The sequence below is a fragment of the Pleurotus ostreatus genome, assembly GCF_014466165.1.
Source record: "Pleurotus ostreatus strain PC9 chromosome Unknown scaffold_3, whole genome shotgun sequence".
NCBI lineage: Eukaryota > Fungi > Basidiomycota > Agaricomycetes > Agaricales > Pleurotaceae > Pleurotus > Pleurotus ostreatus.
Genome location: NW_023503158.1, coordinates 1823226 through 1838906, shown reverse-complemented (window position 1 = coordinate 1838906; position 15681 = coordinate 1823226). Strand labels below are relative to the sequence as shown.

Sequence of the window (15681 nt, the reverse complement as noted above, 5' to 3'; positions counted from 1 at the left end):
AATCGAAGGTAAACTTCTTCCGAGGTTTCCTAGAACGCACCGAACGCGTTGAAGAGATGTTCACATCAATCGAGGAATCGAGGCACGCAGAGTAAGGTAACAACTTCATCAATCGAGGATGTATGCAATAGCTTAAAACGCGGTGAATGCTACTACTGCTAATTAGAAATCAGAAATCGTATACGTACCTCGGGGACTGTGGTCAAGGATTGATAACGAGGTACCCCTTGTGGTCTTCGACTTGCATAGCTAGCCCAGCGGGCGTACGTCAGATTCACTAATTAATTACAATATAGTCCGAAATATGATGAAAACCACACCCTATAGAACGCTGTATCGGCCTATTGTTCCGCTCGGATTGCGCATTTCTGCTTGAAGGGCGGCAGCTGAGGCCTCGATGAGAAGTCGTTTAATCTCCCGCACGGCTTGTTCAACCTAGAAGGACGGTGATAAAAACATGCCTATAGAGTGAGTGAAAAGGAAAACTCACTCTCCACTCCTCATGGGATTCCACAAGCAGATGAAGCTTCGGTGGTCCTTCTGGAGGAGGCTCCTTGCCATTCTCATAGTAGATACCTTTGTTAGTGACAGAGGCACCGGTGATGTCAATAAGCTACGAAACACGCATCAGAGGCAGGATAGAGGCAGGATACGAGTTAAAGACGACACTCACTTGGACCATAGTTTCTTTATTGGTGACCCGCCACCTAGCTTTCTGAGGATAATCGTTGATCGGAATAATGGCGTGGAAGTCTGTGGACGAGGTTTCGGTTGTGGTTATCTTTCTGCCTGGGGCCTCCTCGGCCTGGAGTTGCGACTGCAAAACGAGTTTGGATGCCCGTAATTGAGCGTTCAGTTTGGCAACCACGCTCAAAGCTTGCTTATGCGCTGGTGTATCCTTTCCAGCACGGGCAGCAGCCTCCTCGGCGGCACGCACTTGAGCTTGGATCCTTTCTTCCTCTTTGGCGTGCGCGAGTCGTCTGACTGCAGCCACAGCGCCACCGACTCCCAGAAGGCCCTTCGATGAATCCGGTGCAGGGCCACGCTTGATCTCAACCTTGAATGTACCAAAGGTCATATCGTCTGCCGATGTAGTTGCCTTCGTGGTTTCTTCAACTGCAGCAGGTGCCTTCTCCTCCTCGGTAACACCGGGTTCGCCATACGCCTTGCGCTCTGCTTTCTCCTTTGCGTCTCTCTCCTTGTCAAGTCGATCCAGGCCCTTCCCTCCGAATCCAGATCCAGCAGCTTGCGCCTTGCCTGCCTTGACCTTATCGAGGAAACCTGGAAATTCATCAACCTCAATTCCCATCATGTCAAAGGGACATAAAGCGCGTACCATTTGCCAAGTCTTCGAGTTCTTTGGGCATTGCAGCATTGCTCGCCTTTAGGGCGCGGTATATGTCGACAGAGTACCGATCTTGCTCGGGAGTGATGAAGGTGACACATGTTCCCTTGTTGCCTGCACGCCCAGTACGGCCAGCCCGATGCACGTAGTCCTCCATATGATTGGGCGCGTCGTAATTAATTACCAACTTCAATTGTTTCACATCCAGACCCCTGGCGGCGACTGAAGTAGCAATGACGATAGGAACAACGCCAGCCTTGAAGTCGGCAATTGTCGAATCGCGGTCAATCTGATCCTTTCCACCATGCAAGGACATGCACAGGTATCCCTTCCGCATAAGTTCGCGTAGTAGATTATCGGCGGCCTCCTGTCGATCGACAAAAACGAGGGTCCTGCACTCCGGGTCCTCGTTGTACATTTGTCCAAGAATTTCGAGAAGACGATTGAACTTCGTATCTTCGTCGCGTACCTCCACCACCTGCTCAATTTCGGCCGCAACCACCGATCTACCGCCTACGGTGATTTCCAAGGGCTTCCTCAAGATCTTCCGCGCTAATGAATCCATTTGTTTCGGGAATGTTGCAGAAAAGAGGACCGTCTGACGTTCAGGTCGTATATTGTTAACGATCTTCATAACCTGAGGCTCGAAACCCATGTCGAACATACGATCGGCTTCGTCCAAAACGACGTAGGTGACGCGCTTGAGATTGGTGACACGCCCTGAATTAGCAGTCAGCAGATCGATCATTCGACCAGGAGTGCAAACAATGATCTCCGCGCCCTTCTTCAGCTCGGCAATTTGGTCCTTGATCGGAGAACCACCGTATGCGCAGACGGCCTGTAGAGTTTCCCTTTGAGCATGTGAAATAATAGAACAAGATCGTATACGCACTCGGAGATTCAGAACTTTGAGGAAGGGCTTGCATTCTCGATGGATTTGAACAGCAAGTTCACGGGTAGGAGTCATGACGATAGCCACGGGGCCCTCCATTTGCTCTAGAGGCCTTTGATCCTTGATATGTCGGAACATTGGTAGTAAGAATGCGATAGTCTTTCCTGAACCGGTCTTGGCGACGCCAATGACGTCTCGGCCGGACATTATAGCAGGAATCGCTTGAGCCTGAATTGAGGTCGGAGAAGTGTAGTTCAGTCGCTTTATCACATCTAGACTAGGGTGGAGTGAGCCGAGAGCAACATTATGAAGCATGGTGCTTACCAGTTAGCAGGCATACCAAAGTGACTCCACTTGGTCACCGGTCGAGGGCATTCCACGCCACGAATCTTTATGCCATCGAGTTCCAGTCGCAATAGGTCAGCTTCCTCGTCTGTCATCTCAGCAATCTCTGGTGGTGGTATGTAAAATTCCTTGCGGAAAGGCTCGTACTTCACACGCGAGTGGTCAGTCGCTGCCAGCTCTTTCTTCTTGGCCTTCTTCGCGGCTAATGCGAGAATGTCTTCAGGGTTCAATTCCGTCGCATCGAGCTCGTCGGGAACAACTGTGTCGACCATGTCCTCGGCACCCTCCTCAGCCATCCTCTCGTCAAGGCGTATACGAGAGTTGCCATTGGTCGAGCCAATAATTTTCTGCATATCCTCCAAGTTCACCTTCTTGACTTCTTCTTTGACACCACTCATGAAAGCATCCAGTGGGTCGACATCATCGTCCTCGTCAACCTCCATAGTATTCTTCGACTTCGATTTGAGGGCTTGGTCGATTCTGTTTGCCTCTTCGTCGTCGTCATCGACTTCCAAGTCACCGACGCTGGGCTCCCCCTCGGTCATGGTCATGTCTACTGCTGGCATGGCTCCGAGTGTTTCCAGTTTCCTCTTTGTCTCCACGGCATCATCCATAACGGCAGCAGCCCCACCCTTTGTCGAAGCCTTGTTGAACTCCGGCTTGAGCGGTAACCCTTTGAGTCCGAGGCCACCGAGTGCTGCACGGTTCAGCGCGGTGGGCTTTACTCCGGTCGCAGGGACTATGGGGCATTGGATCAAGTGGTATGAAATCCCGACATGCGTGTGTGAAGGCAAATGGACTCACCTGGTGCAGACTTCCCAGCAAGCGCCATAGCTTTCGCTTTCGCCTCATCCAGTGCTTTCTTAGCCTCGCGCTCTTTTTTCCAAGCTAGCAACTTCGCACGTTTCGCTTTGAATTTCTCATCTTCAACGGGAGGTGTTACCGACTTTTCTTCGGTTGCAGATGGCTTGGGAGGAGAGCTCGGTCGACGGTCTCGGGACCGGGAACGACGACGGTCATCGCGTCGGTCATCGCGTCTATCGTCGCGGTAGTCTCTTCTTCTGTCATCCCGGTGCCTATCATCTCTGTAGCGGTCTCTATCTCTATCTCGTCCCCCATCTCTGTCTCTGTCTCTGTCTCTTTCCCTGTCCCGGTCTCTATCTCTGTCGTCGTCGTACCGTGATCTGTTGCTGGCTTTTTGGCCATTGCGCCTAGTCGGCGACGGAGACCGAGTGGAACGATGAGATTGCCTTACCCGTTTATTTGAAGCATCTGGTGAATATGACCTGTCTCTGCGCACCATACTTGCGGAGAACGTCGAAAGAGAGAGGAAGAGGGTTGAGGGATTATGTAAGCGTCCAAGGCTCACTTACTTCCCCGATCACGTAAGCGAGCTTTATTAGGGACCCTGAGTGACTCTACTGCTCTTTCAAGTCGACCATGACTCCTTCCATCTTCGATCCTGCAGCTCTCATCTCTTCGCTCCCTCGTTTGCTTCCTGTGTCTTCAAAGACACTCAAATCACAGCATGACGGGATCACGGCGCTCTTACACACAGCTATGGTCGCCGTAGGCTTTCGACTCGTTGCCGTTGACGATTCGGCACCGGCGAACGACGCTCTCGTCAACATACTGCCTTCTGAGTGGAACAGCCATAGTCCTGGTCATTTTGCACTTAGATATCGCCACGATCAGAGTAGCATGGAGTTCATTATCAAGGTCGTGAAATTGGGAAGCCGCACATTGATCAACGGTATTGCAACAGAGGTAGATGTTGAGAACTACGTGGAAAACATCTGTACTGATGCAGTCGTCCAGAGTGACAAGGCGGCATCGCTGGATATATCTACCAATGACTTCACTTCCCCGTCGTTCTACCCTTGTGATCTCACATCTTCCACTGCCCCACCCCTTGTTCACGGATTCATATCATCCAATAGAGTTACCGACCTATTATCACAGATTAAAACCCAAATCATCCAGAAACTCGTCCCTAATTTGAACAAAGAGGGCTACCAAGAGGAGCGCGTCGAAACGTCCGCAGCTGGTAGGTCTAACGCTCAACGGCCGCGTACTCCACCGGATGCGAGGCCACAGCCTCCCCCTCTCCTTCCTGACCTGCGCCGACAACAAATTCCTCCACGTAACCCGCTTGAGATAGGCAGACGGGATCTTGACCCCATCCCTCGAAATCCATTTAGTCCCCCTTCTCTGTTCCCTGGGAACGATTCGGATGGGATGTTTGTCGGTCCTGATCATCCCATTTTTGGAGCTCGGGGAGGTAGTAGCACTCGGGGCCCTTGGGGCGGTGACGGTTACCTCCCGCCGATGGGGGCGCCCCCGGGAGCCCGATTCGACCCAGTTGGACCTGGCTTGGGACCCGGAATAGGTCCATTCCCTGGTAGAGGTAACCCTCTCAGTGGACGAGGAAGGCGCCCTCCCGGAGGACATGGCGCTCCCGATAATGACGAATTTATGCCTCCAGGAGCAGTAAGTACCTCCGCCAATGTAGGTATTAAATTTGAGCATTGACCCGCAAACCAGGGTGACATGTACATGTAAAAGGAAGTATCCGAGTCAAAATGAGTGAGGCGTAGGAGGCTGTATCGTAGGACAATAACAATATACAATGATGTCTCTGAGTGAACCACGTCGAAGCTGTGGATGAGGCACGGAGCCAATACAAGTCACGAAACATCCCAAAAAGGTAGTCAGCCATGATTTAGCTATAAATGAGCCAATAAATAGGGAATCAAGCACACCAACTCACCAACTCTTGTCCCATCCTCCGCCCGCAGTGACCGTCCCCGACGCCTAGCTTATACTCAAGATCATGTATTCACCAACAAGAAGTGGAATGTCGTCTCCCATCTCTCCAAGCTCACCAATCTCACCGACAAGCAGGAGGAAGCAATCACTACCCGGCTTCCGTTCACCACCCAAGGCCCAGCCGTCTATCCATGAAATGACCGTTCGCGAACTTCAGGATACATACCATCGCAATGCCAAGATTCTTTCATCACCGTGAGTCAATGACTTGCCACGTACAACGATCAGTAGTTAAACTTACTATTATGTCGCAGGGAAGCCTCAAGTTCATCATACGCACAGCGCATAGCTATAGAACAAGCGGCCATTCAAGAACGCTTGGTTGAAATGGAAGGCGTTGAGACGATCAACACTGGCTTGAAGAAAACCAGGATCAAGGACGAGCAAGATATGGCAGTTGACATGGACACCCAGCCCGAACCACCAACGAGCCGCACGATCGAGGCCAAACGAAAAGCACTTTCCCGATTCGTAAGTGCACTCCTTATTTCCGTGTATCCTCCATTCATGTTCACTTCTTAGGCTGCTGGGACAAGTGGAACGGCGTCCGTCATGGGTTCCATGAGTATGGAGGAAGCCATCAACCTAGAACGCCAGGCCCATCTCCAGGAGTTGGAACGGCAGAGGCGAATCCAAGAGAAGAAGCAGAAACATGGCATGCCCATGCCAGGTGAGGTGCTGACTCGCGCAGAACGCGAGGCACGGATATGGGCCTTCATGTAAGCTTCGTTCTTCTAACGTCAGCTGGAGCATGTTATTAATTCGAAGTAAAGGAACTACAAACCGACCGACTCTGATCTCGAGGACGACGATGACGATGAGGACGACGATGACGATCCTGCCACTTGGTTTGAAGACGATCAAGATGACGGCCGGAAAGGTCAGGACATCGTTGAGCCAGACATAGAGGACCTTAGCGGCATAATACGCGTCGACGAAGCCAGCGCACTACGATATGGTACCTTCTACGAGCCCCGGGACGACTAGTATCATCCATATAATGATCCATCCTAATCCATAACAATGTATCGATAACCAAAGCATGTAGTGTAGTCTAGCAGGTTATGCACTATCTATGTAGCATGGGGTCAGCGTGCATGCACGGGGCAGTTTCGTCCCCTTTGAAGCCACGACGACAAGCACGCTATGCGGAGCGTTAGCGGCGAGGACGAGAAACAATCAAAGGACGAACCGTTATGAAAGCTGCACAGGCAACTTAAACGTGCGATCTCAGACCCTTTGAGGAATTCCTCCAAGCATATTACACCTGCACAATGCATCAGTGCGTGTAGCCACGCGGAAAATCGCGAAACACACATTCGACACCAATAAGCACGCTTTCCGCAGGGAGTCTGTACACTAGATACCTGGCGGGGTGGGCTGCGGCCCCAGAACCACCCTCCAGACAGAATTTGACATGGGCTTCTTGATCAGAAGGATTCCCAAGATCGGCGAGGTTCTGACCACAAACGGGGCAACTGCGACAGATGGTATATGCCAATAGGAATATGGAATTCGACGAGGACGTACTCAGCAAGGTCGCTTATCTGGGAGCTGGAATCATTTCTTGACATATGACTCGGGATGGCGAGCATGGTCTGCTCGACTACAATCCTTTCTATCGTGGAAGTTCTTGAAGCATGCAGGCCACCTGGTACGCTGGCGCTGACCACATCATTGCAGTTTTGGCAGACCCTTTGCGAGCTCGACGAGGAGACTAGATCAGGCAGCATCGGGTCATGGACTATGTCGGATGGATCCAGTAAGGCTCTGAAGCTGGAACAGCGGTCGCAGAATATCCTGCCACAGCGGCGACAATGCTAAAAATATCATGAACAGAAGGCTCCAGAAAATGTTGGTTTACTTACATGCTATAATGCAAGACCGTCCATAAACATAAGTCTCGGGCTAATGGGGAGATGTAAGACGCACCCGACGGTTGAGGAAATTGAAGCGGCGTTGGCAGGCTCGACATTCGTTGACATCCGCATCGCGCTCCCATTGTGCGTGGACCTGATGGGGCGTGGGAGCAGTCCATCTCGGGACGAGTACCTTCTGAGGAGTTTCGTGAGTGGGCACGCGGAAGTCTGGTGCTTGGGACAGCTGGGGAGTAAGATCGGTGGACATGCGAGAAACGCCGGGCTGATTGAAGTAGTCGGTCGAGTTGGAAGACCTCGACGGAGATCTCAGAGTGTCCAAAGGGGATACCCCAGGATAGTGGAACTCCTCTTCATCCGAGCTACCGTCATCATCACGACCGTCGTGGTCGTCATCTACGGGATTTTCAGCAGAAACACGTATCCTGAACGTTCAGCCATACCCTCGTGAGATATCAGAAGACCGTTGGCGCCCGCAGCCAGTCGTCTTCTCTCCAGATCTCTGTTCAAAGCATGCAATAGCACCTCTGCCTGTGTCTTGCGCTCGTCATCGGTGTCGTCTCAAAGATTGGTTACGATTCAGACGCAAACACAGATCGGATAGCAGAGGCCACTCACTCAACACGCCTTGCCTTAATTCGGTCGTAGCTCGTTCTAATGTGGCTATTGCTCGCCGTATCTCCACAGCAGACGCCAGGGATGGGTCGGGATCCGGTAGCTGAGAACCAACTAAATATCTTGCACGAGCGACGTAATCTCTTGAGTGAGATAAAAATGAAGCAGGCAAGGCAGATAATTCTTGCCCATCACCATCATCACCGAAATCGTTGCTACTGTGCGACACGTGCGGAACCAGCGTCCCTTCTGCACTCAGGTCATACATCAAGCCGTCAGGTTCCAGGAATGGCAATGGCGGTATATCGAGGCGACGACGCATCACCCGCACCCATCGTCTTCGCCGCACCCAAGTTTGAGGTGTCCGACTCCCACTTCCGGCACGATTTGGTGCTGGAGTTGATGGTCCACTCGCGCTACCCGTCAAAAGTCTCTCCAAAGGCGCAGGCTTTTCGGCAGTCCATTGTTCGTCTGGATCGTTGAAATGATGCGCGTACTGCCAGCCTTCCTCGGCATCCACGCCAGGGTGGGTGATGTCTAATGTCCAGTCAGAACTAAAGAAGGGTGTTGCGTTAGCACAGGAGCAAGTTGATACTAGGTGGTAAAGCATACAGCCAGAAATGACTTCTTTCGGAGCCGTCATTTGCAGATCGATCTTGGTGACCACCTTTTGGCAAGGTCCACGGATCCTCTCGAGAAGGCAGTTTGACATCGCTTCGCCACGACGGGACGGTCGTTGCACCTGTCTCGTCCGCTTTTAATAGTCTAAGTTCGAAGGGGGCATGTCGGCCTTGTTTCCCTAGGCCAGAAGCGGAAAACTTGGGTCGCCCACCAGAGACCGCTAGTGTCTTCAATCGAGCGTCCAACCTTTGGTTCTCGTATATAACGATGGGGACAGTAACATGGACCAATAATGGGTTATACGGAACCGTAGTATTGCGCCACCTGTCAAGTTCGGCCCTTTGAAGGACCTATAGAATATGTAAAGCATCCGTGATGGGCTGCATCGTTGATTAGTGATTGGAGCTCACCTCGCATATCCAAATCTCGAAAACGGCCCCAGCGATGTCATATGCTGATTCACCCCAATTGTTTCTTATCAAGGGATTGGCTGACTGTTTGTTCAGCAAATACAGAACCACTGGTAGATGGCCCTTCGACGCCGCATTCACTACACATAATCAATCAGAAACGCGGAGATACAACCAGAATGGTGTTCACTGACTCAGTGGCGTCCAGCCACCTTTACTTCGTACGTCGATTCCCCTCGCACCATCGACTTCTGATGACGCACCACCGTCCTCGCAAAGCCACCGTACGATGTCAAGGTAGCCCTGGACATTGAGTCAATGATGACATAAAACTAGTGGCGTTTAGAACACACCTTAGAACACGCGTTGTGCAGAGCAGTCCAGCCGTCTGCGTCGCGTGCGTGAACGTCGGCCTTCGACGGAAGTAAATAAGACACTATGGAAAGGTGACCATTTAATGCTGCTTTGTGTAATGCCGTCTAGCACCAATAAATGAAAAGAACGAAAGGTTAATTGCAACGAGTAGACTCACCTCTCCCTCCTTGTCCTCCAAGTCTGGCATAGCTCCGCAATGTTCAACGACTTAAAGAGCAAAGGGATGAGTTAGGTCTACTCGATGAAGGGTGTAGACGCGTACGCCATTGAACAATATCAAGATAACCGCGACTTGCAGCAGCATGGAGTGCGGTGGAACCCGTCCTAGTTGATGCGTGATTCGCTAGATTGAATGGCTGGACGTCTCCCGTTTCTAGTGCGCTCTGAAACAGCCGTTGGAGGAGAGGGAGATCTCCCGAGGAAGCTGAAGCATACAAAGCCTCCAGCTGAGCTGGCGAAGGCTCGGACTGGGTATTTGACACTGTCCGCGCCACTGGTATGGATTCGGTCGTGTGATCTGTGGACGACCCAGGGTACACAAATTCGTCGTCGTCGCTTTCGCCCTCTCCATCTCGAGCAGAGTTCTGCTGTCCGTCAAAGTCGTATTGGAAAGGAGGAGATTCCGGAGAAGACGTAGGTGTATCTGACTGCCCCGACCTGGAACCGTTGAGCTTCTAGGGAAACCATAGAAACCAGCCACATAGGACGCACTCTTGAATCGACCCAAGTTGACCCCCTGCGTGCCCAAAGGACATTTTGTTCCGATTCGCGTAAGAACTTGACTGAAATGGACTTGTCAGGAAAAGTTGTCAAGCGCCCACGCGACTCCATGTTGGCGCTTATGCAAGCAAGGACAAACTCGAGCTCAATGACCCTGGCGGTAAATGCGACGATCTCTTTTCTGTTCAGGACTGCCAGCTCATTGACTGCTGCACACGCGGGCACAAGTACTGCTTGCGGCGAACAATCCGCCACCGCAATAAGTACGTTGTCAGTGATTCTCTTCGAAGCTATTCTAAGATAAATTCGTCTTATCATTAATCATGATTAGATAGCAACTGGCATGCATCTGCCCTGCACGGTGTTCCGCAGACTCGACCATCTCAGAACTGTACACGCTGGCCACTTGCTTCTATCATTGGTCGCATGAGGGTCTTATCTGATAATCTACGCAGAAAGCTTCCAGCACGGTCCATGGCTCTTCTCAGACTCAAAGCACGCGTCCAGGAGGGACTCATCGAAGCTACACGATCAGTAATATTGAAATAGTTGATTCACGCAGTTACGTCCCGGGTGGATAGTTCTCGCTGGTACCAGCTGCTTAAAGCAGCAACAACTACTTGTTTCGGACGACGCTGCTTCCTGCCAGTCTGGCATCATTACATAGGATGATCTATTCTGCGATTGGTCGACCGAGCCTCACCCGCGCACCAACCGATACTTTTCCGTCGCCCTTAGGATACCCCAGTCGAGCAAAAAGAAGATTCAAGCCCCATTGGACAACACCTATAATGGCAATGATAAGCTATATCCAGCACCATTTGCCCCGAGTTTCATTGGGTCAATTCTCCGGACACTGGCTTGCGTTGCGCAATCTCGATACTGAAACCCATATGATGTTCCACCTGCTCTGTTACTCAAGTTCGCATAAACGCAGCATAACGCCCGCACCGTAACGGATCTCAGCGGGGACTTCGAAGTTAGGCATCGTCAAAAAAGGTGTTGTTTCACCCATGGTCAAGTCTTAAAAGAGTTGCGCTGCGGAGGGCGGTAGGACAGTACAAACTCTGGCGTATTCTCTATGCTCAGCCCAAAGAACGCACTTGCGACAATGGCTTCATCCTCTGCTGCCGACCGGGCGGTCAGAGACGCGCTCGAAGCCAAATCTGTGCAAGAACTATGGTACATCTTAGCCAGTGTCATAGGCCTACTTGCTTTTCTTCGAGTTGCGAGGGATCTCGCATCAAACGCCCCGACGGTCGGACGAGCGGAAACCGGAGAGCTCACAGAGAAAGGTGATGCCGAGCAGCAAAGTAACTCGCCAACCGGGAAAAGCTCCCTTCGTCGTCTTCCAAACGCCATCGTAGCGGCGTTCAAGATAGTCGCCTTCCGATGGTCGATTCCTATAGGCCCTCAAGCAACAATGTCAGTTGCAGAGTTGACTTTCATTTTGGGATATATTACAGTGATCTTTGTGCGCGAGTTCGTACAGAGTAAGCCTTCTTTGACCCTTCTGCCTCCTGGTCACTCATTAGTTTATCTAATAGCTCGCGATCTGAGCCCGACATTCTGGCAAGATCGAGCAGCACACTTGGCGTCATGTCAGGTCCCTCTCATCATAGCCCTTGCCGGCAAAAATAACATCATATCATGTGTGCTTTATTTTTGTCTCTTCATCCATATGCTGATTCTCAACAGTCCTCACCGGGGTGAGCCACGAAAGGGTACGGTGAAAGTTTCTTAGACTACTGTCTACGGCAGACGCTAAAAATACTTCCAGCTCAATGTGCTCCACCGTGCCGCTGCACGTACATGCTTCGTGCTCGCATGGATACATGTCATATCTCGAACCTCGCGGGGGTAGGAATACTGTTTAGGTACCAGTCGGACGGCGTGCTCACTTGCTTTTAGTCTAGGAGCGCGTTCCGACTTCTCTCACAATTGGATGATTGCCGGCGCCATTGCGCTCGTTGCATTTACGCTAGCGACATTCATATCCTTCCGACCAATCAGAAACGCCGCCTTCGAGTTCTTCCTCATCTCCCACATTATTCTGATTGCGTATGTATGGATTATTCATTCCGTGGACATCGTCTCACATTTGCGCAGGATCTTCGTAATTTGTGGCTATTTTCATGCAAGAGAAGAAGGGTTGGTGTATTTCCACCGGAGGACTTCCTCTGCTGATGTCATATATCGCAGCTTTGGCGCGTACTTTTGGTCGGGACTTGTGGTTTGGGCAGCCGATCGTGTCCTTCGCTTCTGCCGTATCTTGTGGAATAACCGAGGTGGAAACGCCACGAAGGCAACCGTCGAACTTCTTGCAGAAGATACCACGCGCGTGACAATACGTCGTCGAATGAACTGGACGCCTGGTCAACACGCTTACCTCATATTCCCAACAGTCAGCAAATTGCCGAGTGAGGCACATCCGTTTACTATTGCGAGCATCCCGACGACCATCGAAGGGACCAATGAAAGAGAATTGGTCTTCTTGATTCGAGGACAGGGCGGATTTACTCGACGACTTCAGCAGCATGTGACCAGCTCTTCCTCCGAACCGGTGCCAGTATACATTGATGGACCATATGGAAACCCACCCAATCTTCATGTATTTTCCACTTGCATCCTTATCGCTGGTAATTGCTTGGTACAACCTATCTCCACTCCTTGTGCTGACACAGTCTAGGTGGTTCAGGGGTTTCATACACGCTCGGACTCTTCCATGATCTTGTTCGGTAAGTGCTGTAATATTTCCTTGTTCCACATGTCTAACGTCCTCGGCTCTGCAGTAATCACTCTGGCAGGAAATCTTCTGTGCGCAGGGTGGTCTTCGTTTGGGCTGTTCGCGACGGTGGTACGGTTGCAGTTCTATTCATAAACGCACGACGCATGTTAATCATCTATTTATAGCCCACCTAACTTGGATAACGGAGATAATAACGAAAGCGTTGAACGTTGCTCCACCGTCCCTTTCTATCGAGCCCCGTATATATGTCACAGGACCTAATTATCCGATCCCAAAGGTCCCAGCTCTTCAGTCAGATGGTTCAACAAGGAGCTCTACTTCTTCGTTACCCTCCGACCTTACGTCCCAGGATCTTCCGCAGTACTCGGCGCTCAAGTTGTCGCATGGCCGGCCAAGTATGAAGAAGCTCCTCCAAGACGAGATAAATTCGGCTTTGGGATCAGTATCGGTGGATGGTATGATATTGTATTGATGACTCGATGCCAGTCGTTGCTGATTAACTAACTAATGTTAGTCGCTGGCCCCTCGGCACTATCCCACTCTGTGCGCAGAGTTCTCGCGGACGTTCCAGCATCACCGACTGCTGCCCTCAAAGGCACGCCAGACGTCACACTCCATGTAGAGACCTTTGGGATGGTGAAGACATGAGAGTAAGAAGAATTCTCTCTGGATACTTCGTATAACAGCCAATGTGCACCATCTATTGCACTGAATAAAAATTGCCTGGCATTATTCATTAACACATTAGTACTGAATGAAAATTTGTCGTGCACATGGCTGGCTCTCCTTGTTTGTTGAGCTTATGGGATTTTGAACTTGAAATCGCTGCTGAAGCGAAGAGGGATCTATAGCCTACTTCGTCGCCTGTGCGTGAGGCGGCGGCGTGAGCGTGAGCATGATTCCCGAGGTAAATTGATTACAATTGGCTGGATTCAAGTCCGTCATGATCGTAGCTCGCGGGTATATATCATTATGTCGCCATCTCGTCGAACCACCCACTCTTGGACTCTCCCTCTACCTTGGTCAACGGTGAATGCGACTGAGGTTGCCTCTTGCGGCCGTATTTATCCCGAAAAGCCGAATCGTACCCGGAAAATCACAACTTCTCCTCAGGCATCAGCTCAAGACGACGATGGCGACAGCGATAGTGGAAAAGAAGGATAGATCCAAGCTCATCCCGTTCTCGTCGAGATTGAAAGAAGGCCGTGCATTGGCACAAGATGTGTGGTCCATCTTCAAGTACGTCGCTGGCCAACCGGCTGAATGACACTGACTCCGATGTGAATGGCAGCGCTCTGAATCTGCCAGCAGATTGCATCAATTTGGGCCAGGGATATATGAACTTCCCCCCACCAGCATGGGTGACCGAAGCAGCTGAAGAGGCGCTGCGAACAGTGGCTCCTAACCACTACTCTCACCCGAAAGGGCGGATACGCCTTCGTGAGGCTATCAAGAAGTTCTATGGGCCCCAACTCGGGCGAGAACTTGACGTGGAAAGCGAGATCCTTGTTACAAGCGGTGCCAATGAAGGTAAGTGCAAATCTGGACATCATGGTAGCCCCTCTGATGGTAGTGGATTTGCTTCTAGGACAATATTCTGTCTTCACCGCGTTCTTGGAACAAGGGGACGAAGTCATCATGTTCGAACCATTCTTCGACCAGTATTTACCATCCGTGACGTTCAATGGTGGCAAGCCAGTATACGTGCCCCTGCACCCGCCGGCACACGACATCTCAAAACCCACTAGCAATGACTGGACGATCGATATTGCCGAGTTACGGTATGTACTATTAACCATCTTTCCATTCGATGTCTTGATTGTCGTCGCTTATCAAGACGCGCTGTCACTCCGCGTACGAAGATGATCATCGTGAATACCCCGCATAACCCCGTAGGAAAAGTCTTCACCAAGAAGGAACTCGAGGAAATCGCAGCTGTAGCCGAGGAGTTCAACTTGTTGGTCATGTCCGATGAAGTAGTATGTATCTGTCTTCTTGACTCAACACCCAATCGGTCACTCATCCAGAGACCTTTAGTATGACTGCCTTGTTTTCGATGGCAAGGAACATATTCGTATCGCAAATTTACCTGGAATGTGGGACCGCACCGTTACTGTTGGTTCCGCGGGAAGTGAGCATATCACCTACCACTTCTTCAACTCAGACTCATTTTATCACCGCAGAGGCCTTTGCGGCAACTGGGTGGCGTGTCGGTTGGCTCATCGGCCCAGCATCCATTATCCAACCCACCCTAGCTGCAACCACGCGTATCGTCTTCTGCACCAACTCTCCCCTCCAGGAAGCAGCTGCCAGCGGCCTAGAGCAAGCAAAAGAACGGCAATACTTTGAGATTCAACGTGCTGAATACGCAGAGAGACGTAAGATCCTCGTAGACGTGTTCGACCAGTTGGGCTTGAAATATACCCTTCCCGAAGGAAGCTACTTCATCCTTTTGGTATGTTTCGATTTCCATGGGCGCCCTTCTCGTATCTCACGAGGCGAAATCAGGATATCTCCAATGTGAAGTTCCCCGATGATTATCCTTTCCCCAAAAGCGTGCTGGGGCGCGGCCGAGACTTCAGGTAATTGATACACGGATGCACTGCCATATGTGCTCTTGTGGCTGATTGCTCTCAATAGGGCTTGTTGGTTCATAGCTATGGAGATAGGTGTTTCGTCTATTCCCGTCAGCGAGGTATGTTCTAATCTCCTCCGTCGTGGACCCCCTGTGAACCCATTCCCAGTTCTACTGCGAAGAACATGCCAACATAGGGGAGGCTTACGCGCGCTTCGCCTTCTGCAAAGATGTAGATACTCTCGGGAAAGCTGCCGAACGCTTGAAGAACTTGAAAAATTATATGTAATGGGTTTCGAACCTTGAACGGTCAATGTGTAACTAAGCG

At 51.0% G+C, this 15681-nt stretch overlaps 6 protein-coding genes across 6 annotated transcripts; 4 read left to right on the top strand and 2 right to left on the bottom strand.

The window, feature by feature from the left end:
• Positions 1 to 321: 321 nt before the first annotated feature.
• PRP5 (pre-mRNA processing RNA-helicase) lies at positions 322 to 3788 on the bottom strand (the record flags this gene model as incomplete). The annotated part of the gene is made up of 8 exons (XM_036774715.1): positions 322 to 435; positions 491 to 613; positions 674 to 1281; positions 1337 to 2183; positions 2238 to 2514; positions 2562 to 3321; positions 3387 to 3506; positions 3530 to 3788. 8 exons carry the CDS (start codon positions 3786 to 3788, stop codon positions 322 to 324), a joined length of 3108 nt encoding a protein of 1035 aa, XP_036633217.1.
• Positions 3789 to 4022: 234 nt separating this feature from the next.
• On the top strand, positions 4023 to 5144 carry PC9H_005138 (uncharacterized protein; the record flags this gene model as incomplete). Its single annotated transcript, XM_036774714.1, has 3 exons — positions 4023 to 4349; positions 4401 to 5072; positions 5127 to 5144. 3 exons carry the CDS (start codon positions 4023 to 4025, stop codon positions 5142 to 5144), a joined length of 1017 nt encoding a protein of 338 aa, XP_036633216.1.
• A 295-nt stretch (positions 5145 to 5439) lies between these two features.
• On the top strand, positions 5440 to 6398 carry PC9H_005137 (uncharacterized protein; the record flags this gene model as incomplete). Its single annotated transcript, XM_036774713.1, has 4 exons — positions 5440 to 5606; positions 5666 to 5882; positions 5934 to 6130; positions 6185 to 6398. 4 exons carry the CDS (start codon positions 5440 to 5442, stop codon positions 6396 to 6398), a joined length of 795 nt encoding a protein of 264 aa, XP_036633215.1.
• A 101-nt stretch (positions 6399 to 6499) lies between these two features.
• On the bottom strand, positions 6500 to 10064 carry PC9H_005136 (uncharacterized protein; the record flags this gene model as incomplete). Its single annotated transcript, XM_036774712.1, has 14 exons — positions 6500 to 6555; positions 6604 to 6678; positions 6729 to 6889; positions 6942 to 7231; positions 7344 to 7684; positions 7732 to 7848; positions 7907 to 8457; positions 8516 to 8874; positions 8935 to 9074; positions 9129 to 9237; positions 9288 to 9413; positions 9467 to 9516; positions 9572 to 9966; positions 10021 to 10064. The coding sequence occupies 14 exons, from the start codon at positions 10062 to 10064 to the stop codon at positions 6500 to 6502; spliced, it is 2814 nt and encodes a 937-aa protein (XP_036633214.1).
• A 1046-nt stretch (positions 10065 to 11110) lies between these two features.
• Positions 11111 to 13426, top strand: PC9H_005135 (uncharacterized protein; the record flags this gene model as incomplete). Its single annotated transcript, XM_036774711.1, has 11 exons — positions 11111 to 11522; positions 11577 to 11681; positions 11728 to 11753; positions 11810 to 11889; positions 11941 to 12090; positions 12139 to 12180; positions 12232 to 12668; positions 12719 to 12767; positions 12822 to 12886; positions 12943 to 13233; positions 13293 to 13426. 11 exons carry the CDS (start codon positions 11111 to 11113, stop codon positions 13424 to 13426), a joined length of 1791 nt encoding a protein of 596 aa, XP_036633213.1.
• Positions 13427 to 13910: 484 nt separating this feature from the next.
• PC9H_005134 (uncharacterized protein) lies at positions 13911 to 15642 on the top strand (the record flags this gene model as incomplete). The annotated part of the gene is made up of 9 exons (XM_036774710.1): positions 13911 to 14017; positions 14070 to 14308; positions 14367 to 14559; positions 14616 to 14757; positions 14816 to 14909; positions 14962 to 15233; positions 15287 to 15360; positions 15419 to 15473; positions 15523 to 15642. The coding sequence occupies 9 exons, from the start codon at positions 13911 to 13913 to the stop codon at positions 15640 to 15642; spliced, it is 1296 nt and encodes a 431-aa protein (XP_036633212.1).
• Between the last annotated feature and the right edge of the window lie 39 nt (positions 15643 to 15681).